General features: G+C 41.9%; 1 protein-coding gene across 6 annotated transcripts in view; it reads right to left on the bottom strand.

The window, feature by feature from the left end:
* Window positions 1-1366: 1366 nt before the first annotated feature.
* Window positions 1367-25046, bottom strand: part of LHX2 (LIM homeobox 2) — a 37709-nt gene continuing 14029 nt past the window's right edge. For 2 of the 6 annotated variants that reach the window (XM_084649877.1, XM_084649873.1), the window contains exons 2-5: window positions 23300-23505; window positions 21686-22068; window positions 12065-12270; window positions 1367-4452 (exon numbers count right to left, since the gene is read on the bottom strand). In XM_084649877.1, the coding sequence (XP_084506003.1) occupies window positions 4165-4452; window positions 12065-12270; window positions 21686-22068; window positions 23300-23499 (1077 nt within the window). In that variant the 5' untranslated portion in view covers window positions 23500-23505 and the 3' untranslated portion in view covers window positions 1367-4164. Of the gene's footprint in view, window positions 4453-12064; window positions 12271-21685; window positions 22069-23299; window positions 23506-23591; window positions 23695-24124; window positions 24188-25046 lie in introns of those variants that run through there. The other 4 variants (XM_084649876.1, XM_084649875.1, XM_084649878.1 and 1 more) reach the window with 4 other exon arrangements.

The following is a 25046-nucleotide window of genomic DNA, read 5'->3' as shown; positions in this document are numbered from 1 at the left end:
AAATAATCAATGCAAAGAGAAGAGTGTTTACGAGTCTGAATGTGAAGGAGGCCCATGAGCAGGAGGTTAAGCAGAGAAATGGGGTATCAGTCACTGAAACTCAACGGTCTTTCTGCCCTCATGAAATAGTAAACTAGGTCCATTACCTGCAATTCTCCATGGGTCTTACTGTGGAAGACAGTACCCAGGATTGAGATTAAGAGAAAGGTGGATGGGGACAGGAGAAAATATCCTTATTCACAATGCCAATGCTAGTCTCTTCACAATGTACTGAATGTTGACATTCTGGCTCTTCCTTCTGTGCATACTGGACTTTCCATACAGAGTAACTTTAAACCAACTGCATTTGGAAAACAGTAATGGTCATATGGAGTTCATGCGAGTTTTATACAACGTCATAAAGTAACAAATTAACTAACTCAATTCACGTGCGTTCATTAAAGATCTTTCTCTCTAAGCATTACTAAAAACCCTGTGACTGTAGTGTCCGGGCACTTGGTGTTACACTGAAGCATCTGTAGCTGAACTGGTTCTAAGTCCTCTATCAGCAGCATTTCCTGTACCCTAAGACTCACTTTTATTTTTCTTTCTTATTTCTCTCCCTTTCTTTATTTTTTTAAGGGAGGTGGTTGCTTCACGTGCCTGATTCTGTTTTCTATTTTCTTGTTTAAACATATGACATATTGATCTTGCAAAGCACCCAAAATACCAAACCTATTTGTCAGAAAGTATACTTAAATATGCACTTTTCAAATACCTGCAGGCCTGGCTTCCAAAACAGTATGTTTTATTATGGAGGCACTGTTGGCACCCATAACATTTAAGGTTGCATTGACTTTTGCTCTTAAAGCAGGGATTCAAACTCTTTGTTATATATGAAGAATATAATGTATCCCCTAAACATACAATACGTAATCTTTGAGTAGAGAATGAAGTTTCTGAAATATAAAAGTTAACTGTATCAACATATTTTAAATTGTGATAATATTTCATAAGAGCAATCGCTAAGGAACTTTACCTTAAATACAGATAGATTTGGTCATCATTCTTAAGATCAAATATTCTTTCCCTCTATTTGACTAAGGGAGCAATCAAGTGTTTCACATGCTGGCTTCAAAAACTCTCTGATGTGTAATCCATTTTACTGTTTTGTATTAGATACGAATTAAAAGACAAAATACTTGCATTATCTTAAATAATCTAGAGAAATGTATTTCAAAAAGTATCTTGAGTCAAAAAGTAGCAAATCAATGTATGTATTTTCCATATTTGTATAGTTTTCATTATATTTTTGATCTGTTACTCTCAAGTCTCTTTCATATTTAAAAAATGAACTACACACCCATCATGCAAGATGTAAAGAAGTATGTTCAACTAGTTCAAATTAGATATACAGTAAAAATACACTTCCAAAGAAATATCATTTCCATTTTTGTTCATGTTTTTAACAGAATTTCAGACTAGTACATCAAATGTGGAACTGTACAAGTATGTGAAGAAACATTAGGATTGCAGTAGTAAAAAAATGTACAGCATTCAAAACCAACAAGCTCTAAACAACTGAACAATACCACAGGATTGAAACAATCATGGGGACAACATAGGTCATTGGAGACAGTGAATGAATCCGAATGTCCCTACATAAAGGCCCTATATAGAATATTGTATCTTACTTATATGCAAAATCCCTGATTTGATTAAACCAGACAATTGATTTAATTGCCTGTTTTAGGTTTTAGATAATAGAAACATGAGATTATTCCCCTCCATAAATCTCAGTTATTGAAAAGGCAATATTGAGAACTGATTTTAAAGATGTGGATTCAGGTAGTTAAAACAAAATATCAAAAAAATAAAATACCAACCGCAACCAGCACCTCTCTTCAAATTGTTAACAACTACATTTTGCTGCATTACTATTGAATTTAATAGTAAGTTTTTGAAAACCATTTTGTTTATATAGGAATACACAGGTTTTTATTTATGGCCTGTATCCATTTCATATTGGACCAACATTGCCTTTTAAATCAAGAAAAGATCCAACTAAAGCATTTAACAAAAATAAAATTCCCAAGGTAATTGACAATAAACAAAACACCACATACAGCAGAATATCTGTGTGTGAACACCCTTTTCAAAAGGTAGAAACATACTCTTTAACAATCCACTAACCAATATTATTTCCTTTTTAGACATCTTTGCTATGGGGTATCTAGTAAAGTTTGCTAATTCAACCTGCAGGTTTTTTTTAAAAAAAACATGTATTTGTAAGTGTGTACAAATTTAATGAACTATGTTAAACTGTTTGTCTTTTAGGGATGGAAATACATCCCCCTTCACAAATCTTATCCAGTCATGATTTCCTATGGGGACTTCCTTGTTTCTCAGATTATTCATCTTTATTTACCAGAACTGAAGAGCAAGAAAGGTTAATAAATATTTTAAATACGTCAGGGTCCCAGTCTCACAGTCCTTGTGCACCCAGATCTCTCACTGACCTCAATGGAAATTTGGCATGCACAAGGTCTGCAAGCTTTCAGCTGAGAAAGCTTTATAAATATAGCATTTCAAAAACCAAAACACTGTTTGCACGGAACCTGGCCTAATGAATCATCTTCAGTACACTGAGAGGAGCAAAGAACACGAATCTTAGCACCTATCTTGCTGCTAGTTCAGAATAATCTTTTGCTGATTTCAATCCTATGGAAGCAACAGAGCAGTTTTTACTAAGTCAGCCACATACAACCTAACACATCTGACTGAAAAACCTTGCAACAAGATTGAAAAGAAACAACCTTATATATGGTACATACAGCTCAAAGTCTGCATTAAATAAACCATTGGGAAAATAGCATACAGCATTCTAACTCAAATGTAAACCTTGCTGAGGTATACTTATTTTTTCCTTAAAGAATGAAAGACTATCTTTCAAAAAAAAGGGAGAAAGAGCTCACAGCACAAATGATATTCAGAAGAGCACAGATCTCACAACTGGAGAAGGAATTAAATTAAATTGAACAGGTCCATTATGGTTTAAGGAATAGCCATTTTTATTAGTATCCATAACAATATATTCTTACCTGCTTTTTTATACCTTCAAACCATTAAAAAAGGCCATATATGTTTGGGAAACATAGTTTTGTCTCAATGTTATCTGCCAATGTTTTAAATTAATCTAACAAATACTTTTTCTTTGTTTTTAGGGGACAACATTACCCTGTGTCTGTCTCAGAAATAGGTTGATCATGGCCACACTGTTTTCAAATGCCTGGCTTGCCCTCTCCATAAAATAGGACAGATGCCATTGGTTGCATAAAAGCAGTATTTGTTTCCTTTTCAATGTTAACTGAAGTTAAATTGAGTTTCAGCAACAAAATTAAGCAGTATGTTTGTGTAAATTTTAACATTCAATAACAATTTTAGTTTCAACTAACAATTATTTATTTCTCTATAACGAAAATATCTAGACCCTGTTATACAAATTTGATTTTTCACCTATATATTTAGGAATCAGGAGGCAGATGTGTATCGTATTTAGAGTTTACTCTAAGCAGATACTGTATTTGATGTGCAATTTTCTAATCAATTTAAATACAGTCAGCCTACCTGCACTGTGAAATTAATGCTAAATGTAACTGCAGCTGTTACCAAGTAGTTTCCACAAGTGGTTTTATTACTGGTTAGATTTTACAAATTCTGATATTCAAACAGACTTTCACCTTAAAATTCTAAAACAACAAAGCAACCAATGAAGGGCATAGGACTATTCAAAGTAACAAACTCTTGTAACATTTTTGCCCTTGTTATAAATATACAGAGAGAAAAAGAGAAAAATGGACATGTAATCCAAAGTACGTAGATAAAACAGTATATAAGGCACATGGCAGTCTTTGAAAATTACAGAAGCTTTAGCCAACTTAAATTAATTGCTGTTTCCCTTACTCAGTCCACAAAACTGTACAGTTACACAAATGTTGTGTTGCAGATAGATCTTCCAAGTTATTCCTCAGTCCATAATCTGTAATATCAGAACAATACATTTCCTTCTGTTTTCAGGAGAGATCCTAAGTGTGGTTAGTCAGTTGCTCAAAGCCTCTATTAAAATACTCTTGGAATTTAACTAAGAATAATTTCTTTTTTAAAGAAATTATTGAGAAAGAGTCATCAGAAAAGATTTGTGAGAGTTGTCTGTGAAGGACTTCGAGATTCATGAACCTCAAGACTTCCGGGTACTGACGTCAAGACAGATGTCACAGTAGGCATGGTAGGGTTAGTCAAGTCTGTTAAGGTAGTGGGAGTGCTGGATGGACTCATGGAGGCGTTGGATATTTCTGAGGCGGGTCCTGATGGAGTTCCTGCTTGGAGTGTGGAATCTGAAGTCTTATCCACCCCTGTGTTTTCTTGACGTAAGAGGTTCCGTCTGAATTTGGCTCGGGCGTTTTGAAACCAAACCTGAAATAATTTAATATAATAGGGTAGCATTTAAAAAACAGCATTTTTTAAAAAAAGCAAAAGACACAAATTCAATACAGTCTCAATTACGTGTATTCTTGTATTGACTGCATATCAGTGGAACAGCTCACTTTGCTACAGTAACTCCACAGGTTGTGTGTCCAGTTGTGTGAAGTATTCTCTGCTTAGCATGTAAAGCATTTCTGTCTGGCTTTCCCACATTTCTCTAAGTAAACAGACTGTGCACTGGGATATGAAGAGGACTGGGGATGGAGGAGAGGAATCTTGCTTTCCAGGCAATGGAGAAAACCGTCTTAGGGCTTCAGTAGCCGCTGTGGTTCTTGCGCCTACCCCCAGCTCCTGAGAAGTATTTGTCAGGATGGGAGCGGAACTGATGAGACAGTGTGTATAATCTTAGATCCAGCAGTGCCAGCCATTTTTTGGTCCTCCATCCCTCCTCCCATCGTGCACTGCAAAGGATGTAGAGCCTGTGCATGGCATCCTGCCCTTCCCCTCGCCCCAAACAGCTCCTCTACAGCTCCAGAGGTAGCAGAACTTTCCCCTCGCTCTAAAAGATTTGCCACTCTTTCTCCATGAAGCCTTCCTCTCTCCACCCCAAAAGTGTTTTGGCTTCACTCCCCACCCCAGCCTCTCTGTAAGGTGTTTTCTCATTCTTGTTATGAAGGTATACAAAACAATCTGTATTGTACTAAAACATAATTTTAGAAGCAACAAAATCAATGTGCAAAAAGTGTATTTATCTGTATGTAGCTAGAACTTATATTTATCTCCTGTATTGTCTAGCTACTATCTTTCTGTCGATGACCGAGAGACAAAAGCGGCAAAGTTCATTTCCTAAGGCTAAATTGCTGAGGCTTCTCTCCAAAGGTAATAGTGTCTGTCCCATTCCTAAAGGGTTAGTTTTAAAATAAAATACTCTGCTAGTTTATCTCAAATTAAATATCAGTACAAATATATTAAACCCCAAGAATATTTCTATCAAATCCAGGTACAGAGACATATCTCTATTAAATTTTAAAATGGCATTAAAAGTCCTGTGCTCACGCTGATGCAGGCAGATGCCAACCTTTTAATACCAGACACTCAGACATTACTGGGATAATATATCGCCTGGCTCTGATCTTACAAAGTGAAGCCCGACTATTTAGGTACCACAGGGTCTCAAGTCATTGTGTTTTATCACCTTTAACTGACTCTGTCCTGCTCTCACTGAGCTCACACTGACTTATTTCAAAGTGAGCAGCATCAGTCCCTGTCAGTCTAGGTGCAGAGGGCCTTATCATTCTTTCTGCAGGAAGTCTCACAGAAGGGGGCTAAGAGAAAGGAGATATCGGTAAGGGTGTCCTATCACAACTTTCTGCAAGATGGTCTGTTGTGAAAGAGGGGGTGTGCAGAGCCCAGGGGTCCAGAAGGAAGACAGAGCCATCCACACAGAAGTCTTGTGTGTCCCCGCAACTCCCTAACAGTATGGTCCTGCTGCAACTTGGGCAGCCCTGGGAATCCCCTTTGAGTGGAATCCCCACCACACAAAGGAGGAGAGTGAGGTGTAAAGATAACACACTCCTGGGATGATGCATGTGCCCCAGCCTTCCATTCCCTCCCCTGGCCAATCTATTTCCCACGTATGGATCCCCAGAACCAAACACCCTCTGTGGGGCCCAGGGAAAAAGGGGGTGCTGATGCAGACTCTCCGTTCTTCAGGGAAAGAGGGGGAAATCCATGTGAAGAGGGGTTTAGGTTTGAACTCCAAGGAGTGGGGTTAAGAACAGACGGGCAGCTTGAACATGAAAAAATTCCCTTTATCCTCATGTGCAACTCCTACTAATGTTTTCTAGAGTGGTACACGTAGACCAAGGGTAGTCTATGTCCATTGGTGCCCTTGCTTGTGCATCTTAGTGTTTTTAATATTTAATGTTGGCATTCCCCTTGTTTAAAGGGACACTGTCAAGTAGTTTAGGCTCCATGCATAGGTTTGGTATATTACAATCAGAAAAAAAAATATCCCAAAAAATTATTATTAGCATTAACTTTTTTAGGGTTCCTTAAAGATGTCAGATGTATTATTATTATTTAGTTGTTAAGTGCCAGTGATGTGTTCAGTACTGGGCAAAAACAATGGAAAGAGGGTTTTGGCTTAAACCTTCACCTGCAATGTCTGCCGTTCCCAGGCCCTGATTCTGCAATTAGATCCATGCAGGCAGAGCTGTAGGGCTCTGTAAAGAGTGTGAGGGTCTGTCTGAGTGATTCCAGCTGAAGGACCATGAACCATGTGTGCAAAGAATAAAGGTGAAACAGATTAGTCTATTTTAATTATTCAAGCTGAGAGTATGTAAAAAACAGCCATCAGAAATGATGAAAAGTACACTGGGAATTTTTAAATTTGTATGGGTTTTTTAATTTTAAATAATATACATTATTTGTAGTACCAGTATGGGAATTTTTATTTTCAAATATATGTAATCTGACAATGTCCCTTTAACAGCAGGAAACAAAGGTAATCAAAAGTTTAAAGAATAGCCCTGTCAAGGCTGAATAACTCAGCCATTTTATAATGAAAATAAAACAGCCAAAGTCACCATTTCACTAGTTCCGATCAAGTGCACGTCATCACCTGACTTCATCCTGATATTTGCGAGAGACATACTTGCACATACAGAAGAGGGCCAAGCCCCTCATGCTAGCAAAATTTCAGTTTCTAAACATGAAGTAATGTGCTGGTTAAAACAAATTATAACATTTCTAAAGACATTAGAACTACTTTGATCTTCCACCCTACTCCTAAAGCCCAATGGAGGATGCTGCTAAAAAACCCACTAGTGTCTCTAAATGTCTAATTTTGTATATAAGTTAGTGATTTGGAAAAGAGAGAGGGTCAAGCCTCTTAGTTTGTATGTATTTCCTTCCATCTTCCAAAGTCATGAAACACTCTTAATCAAATCCTACCTTCAGCTGCTCATGCAACTACCTGGGAATGCTACCAATGGGAGCTGCATACACATGGAAAGATTTTGACAGGGTGCATTTTCCCTTTATTATGATTCATTCCTGTTAGCATTATGGGTAAAATATACCCCAACATCTTATAGGTGCTGTCTAAAAACGGGGATAATTCCTAACTCCCTCCCTCTACAGGGTGTTGTAGGGTTAACTGGTTAGTGCTTATAATATGCATTAGGGATGCACAATGACGAGTACTAATATTGCTACTTAAAAAGCTTCTAGATGTTGACTGTACTGAGATTCTGAAAAATATTTAGCCTTGTGTCAGAAAAGAATAGCCTCAAACAGCTACCCCCAACAAATTGTATCCAAGTCTGTGGAGTAGATTTACGATGTGAAATATTTTCAGCCAATGTTTTTATTCAAGGAAATTGAGAGAAGCAAAACTATTGTTTGTGTGAGCTGTTGGTAATGTGGGCTTGCCTTGCACTATGTGTCATCATTTATATCTCTGCAGATAGGATGTAAAAAGGCTACCAAGGCAGAATTCTCCACTCAGCACAGCGGTGGTACTGTTTTAAGCCCACTTTGCAGGTTCAGACCCTGTACCAATAACAGGGCTACATTAACACAAGGAAACAATAACACAACTGCACATAACAGTTCCAGAAGGGCTCATCTCACACCAGTTAGATAATCAGGAATCTGGTCTTCAGTATTTAGGAATAAATAAATAAATAAATGAAATCACAACAATGTGGGAAATGTTTAATGTCTCTTTGTTCAAATGCATAATTAAAGGTCTGAACTACATGAACTAAAACTACCACTGAAAAATAGAACCAGCTATACGCTTAACCACAAATAATACTTCTATATTTGAGTTAATGGTATTGAATAGCTATGGATGGACAGCTAGGCAGGATTGTCCAGTGGTTGGGGCACTAGGCTAGGGAGACCTACGTTTAAGTCCCTGCTTTCCACAGATTTCCTTGAACAAGTCACTTAGGCTCTCTGCATACATTCCCATATCACTTTCTTTGTCATATCATCTTGACGGTGTGTTAAAGAGATCCTGAATATTAAGGGCAAAATCCTGTTCTTACCTGGGACAGCAGCATAGAACAGGGTGGGCTACTGCAACAAGTTGCTTGCTGCTCCTCAGAATAGCATGCATTCTAAGCTATTGGGAAGAGAGGAGGTATCTGGACAGACCTCTACCAAGCAGATTACATCTCCTTGAGGTTATAGATGGCATGGGCCAGCTCATTTGCCAGTCCTCCTCTAGCACTCTTTAGTCTCTATGAAGGATCTTACCCTGCTACTTGCAGGGAGGAAAGAATCCTTTTCTATCTTCTCCCCTTCCCCTTCTGCACTATGCAACAAAGGTCAGAATCTAGGCCCTAAAAAGGAACATATTGTGCCATTTATCAAAATTTCCTCCTGAGAGCCCCCTTTCCTCATACCACCTGCAGAAGGTGTTAGATGCAAAAAGCTGTGGGGTTTTCCTCCCTCTTCTCATTTGCTGGGGAATGAACCTAAAGAAAAGTTGTTGAATTCCAATCAACTCATTCACATGTTCTCACTGTGACATGCATTAGGTATGTGAATGAACTTGTAGATCAAAAGGTTAAAAAATAAATAAAAACAAACAGAAATAGCGGAAATTTATGGAAAAAAGTTTAACATAATTCTGATTTAGATACTTCTGGGAAATAGTCTGTGCATCAGGAACAATCATTTAGAGAGTAGTATATACACGTTCCCCTACCCACTACTGCTGGCCATGGATGATTGATGACTCACTACAGACTGAGCCAAGCTCAAAGTCAGGTCTTCCAAGTGTGACATCACAGACCCTGAAGAATCTGGCCAAATATTCCACTTGTCGATCAGCATACCCACCCATGATATGTAGTCATGGGACTGATGTCCATACAGTAAAAGGACTATGGCCAACTCCTGGTACACTGGAAACTAACCTGTGTATGCTTAGGAAGCTCACCAGTTTCATTACAAGTGCCACAAGGCTTAGAGACAGCTACTTCTCTGTTCATCAACTATATGCAGGCTTATATAGAGTTTCTATTAAAAATTACGTATAAAGAAAGAGAAAGATGTTGAAGGCAAAAACATTGTCCCTGGCCAAATCAGCATAGACCTAATCTTGCAGAAAAGAAGGTAAGTTTACAGACATGCCTGGCAATAACACGGGCAATGTTTGGAATTTAATACTACTGGAACATGTCCATGTATGTCTGAGAGTCTGTGTGTCTTCGGTACGGAAGATCGATGAAATCTGATGTTGCATGGTATAGCTCAGTAGTATTAATGAATGGCTTTGAGTTCAATAAATGACATGGACTGGATATCAAACTCTTCAATTTAAAAGAATTAATGAACAGCACTGTGCCAGGAGCTAACAAGCATGACGAGACTTCCCGAGCAAGGAGCCACCTTGCAATTACTGTAAGTAAACTTTCAAGTTTGAAAATCATCTCCATGGCCACAGAAATCTAGCTTGCTTCCTCTCACTGGTTAGTTAAAGTGCAAATTGGACACAGAGGCTCTAAAACTCTGATCTATGCAAGCCAAAAAGAAAGTGCCCACATCATAGCCCACATTCATTTCCAACATGTAGCTTGGAAAGGTGGATTAGAGCAATTCCACCACTGGCAGAAGAGGCCATAAGCATGGCTGTATTAGGCAAAGTGTCACTCTGAATCCCTTTCTTGAAACACTACTCCACTATTTCCCATGGTCCTACAGGTCCAGTCCTCTCCTCCTTATTGTCCACCTCCCACAGTGCTGCCAGCAAAGCAAACCACCTATGCCACTGTGGGAGCAAGATGACTGATTCTCCAATAACATTAGCAAGCTCATAAAGAAGCTGAGTGGAACTGCAGGGGGCTGGACAGGATGAAAAGAAGGGCAAGCATTCAGCACCCAGAAATTTCAGTGGTTAAGTGTGCAAGACAGGGGTGGAAAGAATAGACCAAGGGCAAAGAACCAATGACAGAGGGATGTTGAAGTGGTGGCATTCACAGCGTAAGAGCGCTGGAGTGAGAGAACTAGGGTGTAAAAGGGAAGGAAGGAATGGGAAGAATAAAGTGGGAAAAAATTGAAGGGCAGAGCATGAGTAGAGAAAACAATGGAGAGGGATGAATGCTAAGGTTGATTCAGCAGGGATGGGATGAGAGAACAGAAAGATGGTGAGAGAAAGAGACAAGAATGGCATATGTGACTCACGTTGCTAGATGCACTATGGGAAGGCATTCAGAGAGCTCTGTGATAGGTGAAGTACAAGGAATAGAGAGGAGATGATTAAAGTGAATCAAAGTGTGGGGGGAAAAGAAGAAAAGAGAAAAGGAAAAGAGAAGCCAGAGAAACAGGAAGAAAACGGAAGAGAGGAAGTAGCAGAAGGAACATGGAAACATGCAGAAAATCCTTTCTTGTCAGGCACATATGGGAGCAGCTGCTGCAAGAGGCACCGATTCAGGCATTAATAAGTGCAAACACTAGCAGAGTAGGTATCTGTCCCACTGCGCTGAGGTAGGGCCATAAAAACAAGCAATGTCAAACAGCAGGAAAGATGTGCAAGAGAAGGAGTCACGGTAATTTTGTCATTACAGCTTTTTTCCAGAGGAACCCCAACCTCCACTCCTTTTTCTCTCTATTCACCTATCACCACAAGATCGAGGCTGACTCCAGCGAACTTATCTTTTCTCTTAGCACTGCTTTCTCCACCCCTTCCCCATTTCACTGTGAACTTGCCAAGGTGCTAGCGTTTCCCCATCGTTCCCTGCCAGGTTTTGTCACTGTGCCTCATTTGGTTCCGAGAAAGGCTCCGACCCATTTCCCCACAAACTCCACACAGGCTTTTGTTTACACTATTTCAGAAGGAGGATCTAGAGCTCCAGAATTCCCAAATTTACCTCTGGCTCAAAAGTCATTTTGGAGAAGAGCCCACTAAATCCAATTTGGTGTAGCACAGAGTATAGATTTAGATGGAGCTGAAGGATCCAACTTTCCCACCTTTTGCGCCCCATAAATATTCAGAGGGAACAAGTGCCTTTGGGTCAAGAAAAATCCAGCATTCAATGGAAAAATGTCTTTAAAAATGAATGAGAAATTAACATGTTTTAATCTTTGAAAAATCTATCTATTATTCACTTCAGCTACAAAGCCAAGATGTCCGATCTGTCCTGACTGACAAAATAGATCAATATTTCTGTTTAATTTTTTATACAATTATTCATTCATAGTGACTTCTAAACTCCTATACTGTTATTTACCTAGAAAAGGAATATGATAGCTAAAATCATTCACCTCTCCTTAAAAGAATACTGCAGGAAAAATGCCTGGCAGATGTAACTAACTGTTTGATAAAAATAAGCAAGGCACCTAATTTACACAACTGTGCTCTAAAAATTAGAGCCCAAGATATATTCCTCTGCTAGGCTGTAAAGAAATGGCTTTTCTCATACTCTCTGGGATTACTTTACGCATCACAGAGGGTACTAACAAATAAGAAAAATTTGGACATTAGCAATATGTGGAGGTATTATCCACGGTGTTTCAACTGAGGTTTGTCAAACCTGAGATTGATATTTTATTTACTGCTAAAGGCAGAAGCCTTTGCTCTTCTTACCTGAAGAACTCTTTTGGTTAGGCCAGTTTTCTGAGCTAGCTGTTTCAAGTCCTTGGCATCAGGATTGTGGTTAATAGCAAAATAAGACTTCATTGTCCGCAACTGGTGGTGTTTGAATGATGTCCTCATGCGCTTTGTTTTTTGATTACTGGGGTATTGCTGGTCTCTATCCAGGTGGTCACCATCGTTCTCATTGCAACTTAAAGCTAAAGACAAGAAGGAAATGGTTGTGTAAATCCATCACTCTGTGACCAGCATTGTTTGCAAATCATCTGAGTGCAGCAATTAAAAGAACATACTATGGCATGTGTTGTAATGATAGAAACCCTACTTGCCTTCCCCTCCATTCCTGCATCCTTCTATTCTTCCCTTACAATAACTAATCTGCAAGAATCCTCACCTGCATCTTTACTGCTTTTAAAATGTCAGGTCTCTTTCCTTTTTTCTTTTCTCCATCTCCACACATCCATTCCATGACTTTCTGTCTGTAGGACAGTAGCTGTCCTCAACTCTGTAAAGTGTTTTAATGCACTTTGTATCACGATAAATTGCATTGTACTGTACACAGACAGCTGCTAAATAGAGTCCACTTAAATCTTGATGGAACAGACTAGTTAAAATTATAATTATTTCCTCCATCAAGCTAAACCCTGTAGAATACAAGAGAGACCATTAAATAAAACACTGTTAAAGGAGTAAAGTTTGTGTGTACAGACAGAAAATTACAACTATAATTTGACTAGTTAAAGAAATAAGCCTGTTAAAATATGTCAGTAGTGCGCCAAATCAAAAATATACATTTTAAAAACTATTCTCTGTATATTTATATTTCATTAAAAACAAAATCTCTTTAAAAATAGTGGTTCAAAGAATCAATTTTCCACGTATCCATTTGAGATCATTTAACAAGGCTGCCGGATAGATCTGGAAAAATCAGTAACAAGTCTTGCAAAGAATGTTTAGGAGCAAAGGAACATTACGATAATTACCAAATAGCACTAAAAGTTGCACGCCAAGCAAAATATTCTCATAAGCCAAAGGTATTATTTTGATTTTATACATGCATACAGTAAACCACAAAAAATCCTCTTAAAATAACATTAAGGATCAAGACTAAACCCACAAGAAAATTCAGTGATACGCCTGGAAATCTGTTCTGATGTTTTGTCATTAATTCACCCCTCTGTGCTCAGGTACCCGCAATCCCCTTTTTCAGTTTTTTTAAAAAGTTTTGTGTTAAAACAGGGAAAAAATCCCTGTAATCTTCATTTTATACTCTCCCTTGATAATTATTCATCCACTCTACCAAAATGGCTCAAAAAAAACAGATAAATATGTATCTTGGGAGCCATAAAATGTGAATTATTGATCCAGCTGTCCAAACATCTACACACAGGTTTTTAAAATAGTCCATCATTACTGATCCAATACAATGTAATGTAGCAGATAGCTATGGCCTTATTTCAAATACAGTTTATTTATCAAATTGGAGCTGTTCAGTTCCATAGAATAAATACAAACTTTAAAAATCCGGTGTGGAAACAAATTTAACAAAATGTTCATAATATGCATGTGTGTCTTTTGTACCAATAATAATAAATATATTCAAACATTATAGAAAGCAATTAGTCAGCAGGTACAATTAGTCAGCAGGTACAGCAGGTACAGTGATTGCTTTGAAAACTTCAGCATTTCAGACTTTTAAAGCCCAGGACACATTATGGAATAAGGCTTGAAAAATTTCAGTTTGAAAAACAAAGGCAGGTTTGTCTCACAGACATGTAAAAAGCATCCGAAACCTCAAAACTTCTCTCAGTGTTTTTTAGACTCCTATAATTTAAATAACTAGCCATATATATAAATCCTTTCCAGGCTAACCTCATGCCAAGTTTCAGCAATGAGGGGCATTTTTTCTGCTGAGTTTTAAATTTGATTTTCTCATGGAAAAACTGACAGCACCTGAATTTGAGGGAAAAGGAGACACAAAAGGAGACAGCAGAATGCTGCACTTATTAAGCTGAATGGAACACTTTAGAATCTTCTTCTGGCTTCGTTGGGTACTGAAGTCTGGTTGCCAAACATGGAGTCACCCTTTGTACTTCAGTCTCCCTCATAGTTACATTCTCCTCCTCAAATAATGGTGGGAAGAAGATTATTTAAAATTATATTGCTCAGGGAAATGGGTGCTATGAAAAAAGGTAACATAATACATTATTTATTATTGTTGTTTAAAGATATTCACTCACAGAATTGTAGAAATTCACTCATAGAAATTAGAGATGGAAAAGACCCATGAGCATCATCCTAAATCTTTTCTAATCTCCCAGAGGTGACAAGTCAGTGACTGATTATGAAAAACATCAAATTATTTTCTGAAGAACCAAAACCTGTTTTCCTTTCATTGCATGATATGGGCTCTGCACTCTCCAGTGGAGCAAACCCCAGGATTGCAGACAGCGTGAGACTGAGGACCCTGTTTTTTAACATGTTCTGTAAAAAGCTATGTATGTTTGTGGTCCAATATAAATAATAGCAATTCTAAATCCTCTCAGAACAAAATCCCAGCTTGCCTTCAAGCCTCAGTTAGACACTGAATCATTTGCTCTTTGAAAATATCCCATGTGTATTATAACTTGTTTCTCATCATTTACTTCCCTACCTCTTCTCCCTACTCACCCAGTCCCCAAACAAAATAAAAACAAAAATGTCCCATTTGGGGCCTGCAGAACTATTGTCTCCTTTAAAAAAAAGGAAATGGCACAACAGAAGTTAGAAGTGCATGGGGGTGGCTGTTGCTTACTCTTGTTATGCCAGCTGGATGGATACCCCCCGTGATGCTTAGCCTGAGATAGACATTTCTGATTAGTGCCAATAGCCATTCATATTGGGGTGTGGTACTTAGGATTCCATCTTTAAATCAGTCTATTGTATTCGGCCAAAAATTATACATGACTCTCCCAGAATCTGGATTCCCTCCCAGGGTGTGGGTAAAAAGATACTCAGTGGGCCCAGAATCTGGATTCCCTCCCAGGGTGTGGGTAAAAAGATACTCAGTGGGCAGAGGGGAATTTTCATGGGGATGGGGAGAGCAGGGGGTCTCCTATAGAATACCTCAGTGCAAAGAAATAATCCTGTAGATACTCCCTATGCACCCCATCTCCTTTTTAGACACTTTTGCTCCTGTTCTTTGTGTGCCCTCCCTGTGTATCTCACAGAGGATTTGTTAGACAATCCAAATTCCAGGTTTCCTCTCAACTGCAAGCTGAGGGCTTCCTGCCATGAGACAAGTTCAGAAATGGAATTCAGTGAAATGCCAGTCAAATGGGAAAGCCTTAAATGAATGAGACTAGTGCTTGGTTCCCACTTTGGGGATCAAAGAAACCCAGATGGGCACTGAGTCCCTTTTTAGCTCCCAGAATGCACACTTAGCCCAAGCTATCCACTGTGCCCTCCCTCTCAGCACCTCCACCAGCCACCGAACCACATTCATGCTGGCCATCATATCCCCCTCCCTATGAATCTCTGGCTGGCCACTCTGAGTAATGACTAGTCCTACACTCCCCCCATTAAACCAGCTCAGGCAGTTTTGCCAGCTATTTGAGCCTGATGATCTATGCCAAAAACATTGGAATTTGGTGCTAAGGAACAGAATGTACTCCACATATTAATGCAGCAAACTGCCTGGTACAAGGATGACAGGGAACAAAGAAAGAAGGTATTGTTATTATAAACTATATTTGAAGAAGGAAACACAGAAAGATCTTTCCTATGCCACCCTGGTGCTTAGATCCCACCAGCTGGGGTTCAAAACAAACCTTGCACTAATGTTCAATGTGCTGCTGGATGCAAGGGGCAGAAGCACTTCCTTTGAGGAAATTTCCTCTTTACTTTTGCAGATAATGTTTGACACGTTAAACACCAAAAGGAAAAAGCAAACCAAATCTTGGTGTCAAGAGAATGATGAGATAAGAGACATGTGGTGGAGGCATCAGCTCTCCCCTCTCAGTGGCTTAGTGACCTGCCGCTTTTCCCACCTGGAAGACAGCAGCAGCCGCACTGTTTGTTGTCTGAGGTAGGTCTGTGGAAGGGTTTTGTATCCTTGTGGGGGGTAAAAAGATGCGAATCCTCCACTGACTCATATCACCTGGGACATGGAGTGGGTTGGATCTCTCACCTACACCAGAGTGGGGGACGGACTCTTGGGTCCTTAATAGCAACTGGAACAAAAAAGGGGGATTTGGATCCAACTTCTGTGCTCGGGAGGAGGAATCTGGGGCACTTGGCACAGGGAGTGTGTGTCCCTCCCCACGTCTGTGTGCACGGAGTAGGGGGAGACCACATCTGTGAGGTTTCAGAGTAGGGGACCCAGGAGCTTCTTCCTCAGCCTTGAAATCTCAAGCAGAGCTTTTGGGAACACAGGAGACAGGAGCTGTCTTGGGGGCGGGGGAGATTACAAAGAGTGGAGCGAACTTTGTATCCCTCCCGCAACCTGCCAGCTAGAAAGAAAGCTCAGGGCTCTGTCTGGTTCACATTCCTTCACAGTCTCACTTAGCGAAACAATCCCAGGATCCCTCCCTAGACCTCAGAAGCAGAGCTGTGAACACGACAGTGGCAGATGCAAGAGCAGGGAAGGGATCTTATCTCTCCTCTTACCAGAACCAAAGGGCACCTCGTGAGGTCTCGGTGCAAACCCCAGTGAATTGCAACCTGTGTGACTCCTCTAGGGGGAGAAAGAGGCTCAAAATCGGAGTAGCTGCCGGACTAGCTGTATGTTGGGGGAAAGAGAGGGAGGAGCAGAGGGGACAGGCCTAAAATGGGGGGAGAGGAGAGAACAAAGGGGTCCGGAGGAGGGCCCAGAAGGGACAGGCCTACAGCAGGGGAAGTTTCTCTGGGAGAGGGGCCATGGTCTGCAAGAGGAGGGAGTGAGGGGTTGATCAGGGCTCCCGGTGTACGTGTGTGCAAGGGGTGCCCCAGCAGGGAGGAAAGGGGGATTTGAGCCCCCTGTGGGGGCTGCGGCTGGGGCGGTGTCCGGGCCCGCCTCCTGGAGGGGCTGGCTCGGGAAGGGTTTTTCCTCTCAATTAAGCCAACTGAATGAAGCTAAATTGCTGGTGCGAGCGCTCAGTAATTCCCTGCGCTGGTGATTACCGCGGCCAGCCTCCCTCCAAGTCCAGCGCCGCGCCGCCCGCTTAGGGCCAGGCTGGGGCTGCCCGGGCCGGGGTCATGGGCTGGAAGCAAAGCAGAGTCCCTGCAGCGTCTCCCCTCCCCTTCCAGCGCTGACCTCCCTCTGTCCCCATCTATCCCCTCACACTCTCCTCCCACCTAGCCCTGGCCCCGGTGTGCGCACAAGCAGCCTCCGGCCGGGCCGCCCAGCCTTCCCCAGGTCCCCGGGTAGCAGCGCAGGAGGGAAATCCCCATTAGTTCCCTCTTTGCTGGGACCACATTGGGTTTGGTCCCGTTCCACTCCTAAGAGGCCTCCTTGGGAAATAGGCGGAATTCAGCGGGAGCCGGGCGCGCAAGCCGCGCCCTGGCTCTCCAGGAAGCGCGCAGCAGGTCCCCAGCCCCCTTTGGGGTCCCTGGGGGAGATTCCTCGTCCGTAGCTGTAATCTCCCGTTGGAAGGGCCCGCTTCAGGGATCGTGTCCCAGGTGCTAGCCCCAGCAACGCAGGCTCCCCAAAGTTGTACCTGCAGTTACGTATTTGACGGACTTTTTTCGGACTAAATACAATAAACAAAATACTTTAAAAATAACCCCAAGCCAAGCCTGAGCGTACGAAGCCCATCCGCCGGGGAGGAGAGTGTGTTTTTTCTCACTAACCTCCTGGAAAACGTTCGCGCTTGAGAATCTCCAGTTTGTCAGGCTTTGTCATTTCAGTGGCTGGGAGAAATCTTTCTTTAATTTGTCATTTGTGGTTTGATTTTTGTGCAGAGGGAAGAAAAGCGATGGGAGAAATTAGAATAAAAGAGATCGAACAAATTATTCAAAAACTTTACATGCTTTTTATTTTATTTGTTTGCTGGTTTATTTGTCTTTCCAGTGAAACTTTTGGTTGATAACAGAGAGAGCCAGCGCCAGAGACACTCCTAACTCCCCCGAATCTTGTTGGGGATTGAGGTAGGGGGGACAGGGAGGTAAGAGCAAAAGACTCTTTCGTTGTTGCCTGGATTCATCAAAACACCTCGCAATCTCTACATTTATTATTTTAATGCTTGTTCGATAGTGAAAGGAAATAAACGAACTCTAGCGCTGCGGAAGTCCAACCAAAGCGAATCTAGGGATAACAGTTACCGCTTTAACCTAGCTCAAAAGCCTTTTCCGTTTTACATTACTAACCAAACAAACAGAAAAGAAAAAAAAAACTTTTTCACATGTGCACACCTTTCTCAGGAATAGCTGTCCTCTCCCATTGTTTCCCCAACCCGAGATTTATGTCTGCGCTATATATTTAACCACCTTCCTATTGATAGACTTTATATCCTCCAGAGTCCAGCTAGTAAAGGAAGAAAATATTTCTTAATGTGGGACTCTGCTCTTCGCAAAGATTGTGCATTTTATCAGTCTGTGGGGCCCTTGGTATGCACAGTACATCTATCATTTCTAAGGATATTTCAGTGTCTTCACGTTAAAGGGAGACTAGATATGAATGAATAAAATATTCCAGGCTGTGGGAGGTTCGGGGTCCAATTCACAAAGGGAGTATTTTATTCAGAATTCTTTACAGGTGCTCCTGGGTTCAGCAAGCTTTCAGCCATTGATTTACTGACCTAAAAACCCTCTCAAACTCCATTCCAACAAGTGATAGAAAAAATTATGATCATAGGAGCAACTCTTACCACTTACCAGGAAAAAAAAGGAAAAGAAGAAGAAGAAAAAGAAAGGGAAAAAAATCTTTTTGAAGTTCCGGCTTCCTTCTAAGCTATTTTCCACTTGTCAGGCTCTATCCACATCTAAAATCCTTCAACCATTCCACCCCCCTGCAAACTGGGTCTTGTTTGAGTGGAAAAAAGAGTCAATCCAATTTATGCTACAGATGAAATAACTGCAGTTTACCAAATAGTTTATTTCTAAACTGCGATCAGGTTTTAGGTGTCTCTCCCCTCTCCTCCCCAAATTCATGTGTGTGGTTTTATTTTTAAAAGAATGCGATGTAGTATACACAAACCCCAATTGGCAAGAAAAAGAAAGAGGGGATGACAAATATTGTTCATTTCTAGTGCATCTCTCAAAGTGGAAAGCAGTCACACACACACGTTAAAACACGTTTTCTTTTAAAACTTGCGAAGTCGTACACTTTGCAATCCGTTACTTGTTTCATTTTAAAGCAAAGGACAAAATGGGTAGATTTCCAGAATCTACTTCCTTTATAGTCACTTCAGTTAAGAGATTTTGTTTTAATCATAAAATTGTTTAGCAAAAGAAGATAAAGCCTTCCCAGGGAAGGTTGTTTAATCTGCAGTTTCACAATCAACGCAGAAATAAAAAATAAAATAAAAACCGGAGAGTAATTATTTTGAAAAGGAATAAAAAATAATTGCAAATAAAAGTGGTGAGTTTAAGAAGTCAAGGAGCTATAATGCTTTTTCAGGCTGCGCACCTATCCAGGACAGATGCTGACGGTTCGGTTTACTGGTCCTCTGAATCTGAATATCTGCCCTACATAGGGAGACAGCGGAAGGACAATTTAGGCTAATACCTCCTAAAAGGATACCATTTTAAACGTGAAACTCGTGTTTTCTATATATTTTAAAGCTCGGAATGAATCTGAGGAAAACGCCATATACACTTTTCAAAGCATAGAAGGACTTTTCCTTCCCAAATCTCTCCAATGGCACGCCCATTGACTTGTGTACATTTTCCAAATTATACAGCAATCGGTTAAACAAATTCCAAGTGGCAAACAGTTCCTGAAACCTGTTTGCCAGTTAAAGTTGCGCCTTTCCTCCTCGTTATTTTCAGGCCAAACAAGTAATTTTTGCACATCCATCCCCATTGTTCCCATCCAAGTTGCGCGCAAAATAGGCGCAGCCTTAGCCGCATTCTCCACTCCCCCTGCCCCCGATTTTCAAAAAGCGCACAATCTACAGGGCTGCGAGATCTCTAGCAGATGAGATTTTCACAAAGCCATACACTGCGCTGCCATACACAAGTTTTTCTTGATTTATTTCTTCTATTTTTCTAATATTGAGTAGTAGAAAGTAAAGCGCTGCCCAGAGCAGCATATTCCAGAGATTTACGAGAGAGGGAGTTTGCAACAAACAGCAGCAACCCATACGTTTGCCTGAGGGTCCCATCTCCCCAAAAAGTTCAAGGCAAAACTGCACCACACCCCCACTCCCAGGTCATGTATGAACGTCAGACCAGACAGAATTACAGTCTGCCAAGCAGGACTGAAGGATTCAAGGGCTGCGAAAGAGGGGCAGCACTACTGAAAAAACTGGCAAATGCTGACTCTTCTTCAGTGTCTCCCCTGTTTTACAAACATCTGTTGGACACTTGATCTCAGAGTTTCCAGAGATTTGTGTCCAGAGAAAACCGTGTTCCCAACACATCTGCTGGAAACACTTCTAATAGAACTGAGATCTAAATCTTTTCCTCTGCACAAACCCTTTTCTATCTCATCCTGGATCCACAAAAACAGGAAGATAAAATAATTTTAACATTTCTGTTATATACAGGCCACAAATATACATTATAGGAAGAGTAAAGGAAAGAAAGAATTTTCTTTGATAGGTTGGGCAGCCAATTAGAATGCCTCTGCCTGTAAAATTACAACACTGAGGTGAAGGGAAACAATCTGGGATATTAGCTATTGAAATTTAAAGAACTGGAGAGCCAGGGGTTTTTGCAAAGACACAAGCTTGTCCCGGGACCCAGGTCTGTTCCTGCGACCCCTTGTCCTTGCTGCTGATCTCAAATTTGGAGCAGGGGAGTTGTAACTTGAGGCTAGTACATGGTCAGAATAGTGATTTTTTAGTTCTTTGAGACTTCTATAATTCACAGTTGATGAACAAAACTCCAGTCAAACTGGTCACCGGGCAAACAGTCCAGGGCTTGCCTGCAAACACCTGCTTTCTAAAGACAATTCCTCAGACCACCAGATTGCGCTACCCATGTGCCTAAACATAAAAACGCTGTACCCCCACACCAGAGTTCCAGCACAGCCCCATCTTCCTTCCTGTTCAGTTCTCAGTGACATCACCATGTTGATGTGTTTTGTTTTGTTTTTTACCCTCCTCTTTACCAAAGTCTTTGGTGCAAGAACTCAGCAGTGGCAGAATAATTCACCCAACAGCAGCCTTTAAGAACTAACTACTAAAGGAAATTCACAGCTCTCTGAAGTGCTAATTTACAATATCTGGTTTCCAGATTTTATTTCAAGCTACACTCGTCTCCCTTTCCCCCCCCCCCTTAACCAGATGACCTTGCTTCAAAACATTTTATTTCCAACTGAAGTGAAAAATGCTAACATAGCTTCTGTAATTGCAGTTTGACAGCACTTGATCTCAATAATTATGCTGCAGCTAAACTATTATTACCAATTTAAGCTAAAATAAGGAGAAACCCCCTTAAAGGGGAACAGAAACAAACCATCAGCATTATTCTTGGCGGGGAGGGGTCTCTTACCTGCATTGTAAGCTGCCAAATCTGCCCCAGGCCCTGGGCTCTTCCTTTTCCTGGGTCGCCCCTTCTGGACAGTCCCCACGCCGTTGTAATAAGGCAGTCCCAAAGTATTGGCAGAGCCCGCTCCCAGGGCTGGGCCCTTCCCAGCGGCTACATCCGAGTGATTGAAATGCACCTGGTACTCCCCCTGGATGAGAGTCTCGAAGTGGAGGCGGCAGTACACCAGATTGTCCTTCATGCCAAAGTGGTCGCCGGTGGTCAGCATCTTGTTGCAGGTGGTGCAAGTAAAGCAGTTTAAGTGATATACCAAATCCCTGGCCCTCATGACCATTTCGGAGGCGGAGATCCCCAAGTGACACCTCGCACATCGCTGCACCGAAAACCTCCTGCAAAACAGAACCGCGACAGGAAACAAATGAGAACCGCAATTCCCCTTTTTAATCACGGATCTCCTCACTACCCCCCTCTGCCATTCGCCGGTAAAAGCTTAAAGATGTTTCTCTTCTCCGGCCAGAAGGCTTTATTCAGAGCAGGCTGGGCTCCAGACCCCGACCCCTGGATGAGCAAGGATCGGTGAACAAGGCAGTAAAGTTTGCAACGTGGCCTTTGTCTTCCAGTGCCCTAAACTCTTAAGACATTCAAGCCGTGGAAAGCCGTAAAACCAGCTATGGCTCTGCCAGGCCAGTCCCGGGGGGCACCTCTGCCTGGCTCATGAGGGCTCTGGTTCGCTGGGCATCCATTTCTGCTTCCCATCGAGCAACAACCGTACTTTACACTCAGCCTGCCACCCCGCCTCACTTCTGCAGAGACAATGCAGCGAACCCCGCTCGCCCCCCGGGCCGTGGGGCAACAGGGAACCTCTTCTGCTGGGGCTGCTCGGGAGACCCGAGCCAACAGGACGGGAACTGGGTCTGACCCTCAGCTTGGGTGCCAGGGGAGAAATTCGGCATTTTCCAGCTCGAATCGCCCGGCACCATCACAGCTTCTTCACGGAAACCCCGCGTACTAAATGGAGAAATATCCTCGCAACTAACATTTCCCGCCCTTCTTTGAAAACGGAACCAAGTTATCCCCAGAGCCTGCCACTCCGTCCACCCTGGCTGGCGACGCTCCTTAGACCCTTCTCCAAGGCTGGCTCCCTGCAGCTGGGGCTCAATGCCATACCCCCTTTACCTGGGGGAGGGGGGGCCCTGTGTGCATTTAAAGTCATACTGGAGGTGCGTTAATTCATTGTCATGATTACTATTATCTTAATATTAATTGCCAAGGGTTGAGAAGAAAGCGAAGCTGTATTTCTCCTCAGTTGTTTCGTTTTGCCGCAAAGCGTGCAGGGCACCGAGGGAGGGGGCACGTGTCCCCAGCCCGCCTTGCTGGCAGCTTCGCTGAGTGGGTTTCGTGCCCAGATATTGGCCCATTCCCCCCGAAGCCTGCAGCCTGTCTTGCCTACCTCATTACCCCCCCTCTGGATGGAGACGCTCAGGGAGCCCATAGCCTGCCCCGCCGGGAGGGTCTGCCCAGTACCCCTCTTCTGCAGTTTGCAGTGGGGTTGGATTTGGTGGGGGGGGGGGTATCAGAGCCCTCCCCCGCTCCCTGCACTGGGGGAGGGGCAGTCCTTACCTGTAATAATCCTCCTTGCAGTAGATGCTGCCGTCCTTACTGAAGCATGTGAGCTCGGACTCCAGGTTGAGTTTACATTCACAGCACTTCAGGCAGCGCATGTGCCACTGTTTATCCACTGCCAGGAGGTAATAACGGTCGGAGATCTTTCCCCCGCAGCCGGCGCACAGGGCAGCCCGGTCACTGCTGATGGAAGGCATGGTCTGCTGGGGGGAAAACAATTGCAGACAGTTAGTGACAGAGGGAGAAACCCTCCTGCACCACTAACCCCCCCTCCCCCTAGCCCAGTTACCATCAGGGCTGGGCTTCTCCTCTTCCACTCCAGGGGGCTTAATAGAGAGACCAGGGAAAAGGAGGCTCCGAGGAGTCCAGCCCCTGCCATCCTGACCTGCTTCTCCTGCCCTGGGAAAGTGAAGTTTCCTTAAGATTTCCAAGGCTTAAAATATCTGCCCCCTATCCCAAGCGAAGGGACGTGGTTGTTGGCAGAGGGGATAGGATGCGAGAAGGACATATTACAGGGTGAGGGGGAAGGCCATCCGGGTTAAATCTAATAAATGGTCTATATGGACTGGATCGGCCAGCCCCAGAGCAAACGAAAAGGGTGCTGCAGTGCAAACTAACAGTCACAATAATCATACAGCAGGGCAGATTGCAGACAGTTAATTTGAGATATCTATACCTGAATATTTACATAGTGGCGACACGGAGAGTGTATAGTAAAGGCTGAGTGTGTATATATATATATGTGTGTGTGTATATATATCTCTGTGTATATATATATATATATATATATATATATGATGAATTACAGATCCTGGCACTTACAGAGTTATGGAAAGAGCTCTCTGCAAATTGATTCCAAACAAAATGCATTCCAGCCCAAAGCACTACACAGATGAGTCAACAGAGCTGCGGAGGAGAGGAACATTACTAAATTCAAAGCGTAGAACGCTTTATCCAAACCACCACATCGTCTGAAATGTGCAATCCAGAAAACAGGGGAAAGAACCCGGAGCAGAGCATTTTAGGTTATTTTAGCATTTTACGTTATACCAGGATAAAGCTGGAAGCAATAAACGAAATGTAACCCCCTATATAATTTAATAGTTTAGTATCAGATCACAACCCAAATCGAAACTTCCTTAAAAAAAAAGCAACTAACCAACTTCCACTAAGCAGTGAGAAAATAATGGTGGAAACCATTGAAACCAATAGGAAAACATCCTTATTTGTTTTATCCTGGATCCTAAAATAATATTCAAGATAAAATGCGAAGCACTATTTATGGCCGACCTTGCAACTGGCTTTTGTACATTTCCCTCTTCTTTTGCTATGCACATGGCACCTAAACCTCCCTAGACATTTACTTATTGTGGAAAAAAAACAGATTTGACTGATATAATTTTCCCCCTTCAGCATCTTAAACTGGTGCGCAATGCAAAAAGAAAGAAGACAGCTAAAAGGGGAACAAGAGAATAGAGAGATAATGAAGAGAATGTCTCAAAATATACTAGAACTATCCAGTAGCCCAACTACACTTGTACAAGCCACATAAATCCTTTGTGAATAGCCCAAATGCCTATATTTCAATGACTCCAGTCTCTGAATTTAGATTTATATGAAAGTATAGCAATGTATGGTCTGCTGTCCACACAGCTCCACTGTTTATGTCTTTAAAGAGTTAACCGAACCCTGATTAGTGATCGTTTTACAAGCAAAAGCAGCTTCCTGTAAAGCCAGTTTAAAT

The sequence above is a fragment of the Lepidochelys olivacea genome (assembly GCF_965140295.1).
Source record: "Lepidochelys olivacea isolate rLepOli2 genome assembly, chromosome: 16".
NCBI classification, from domain to species: domain Eukaryota; kingdom Metazoa; phylum Chordata; order Testudines; family Cheloniidae; genus Lepidochelys; species Lepidochelys olivacea.
Note: the sequence above shows the minus strand (reverse complement) of the source record. Positions and strands in the feature narration are given on the sequence as shown.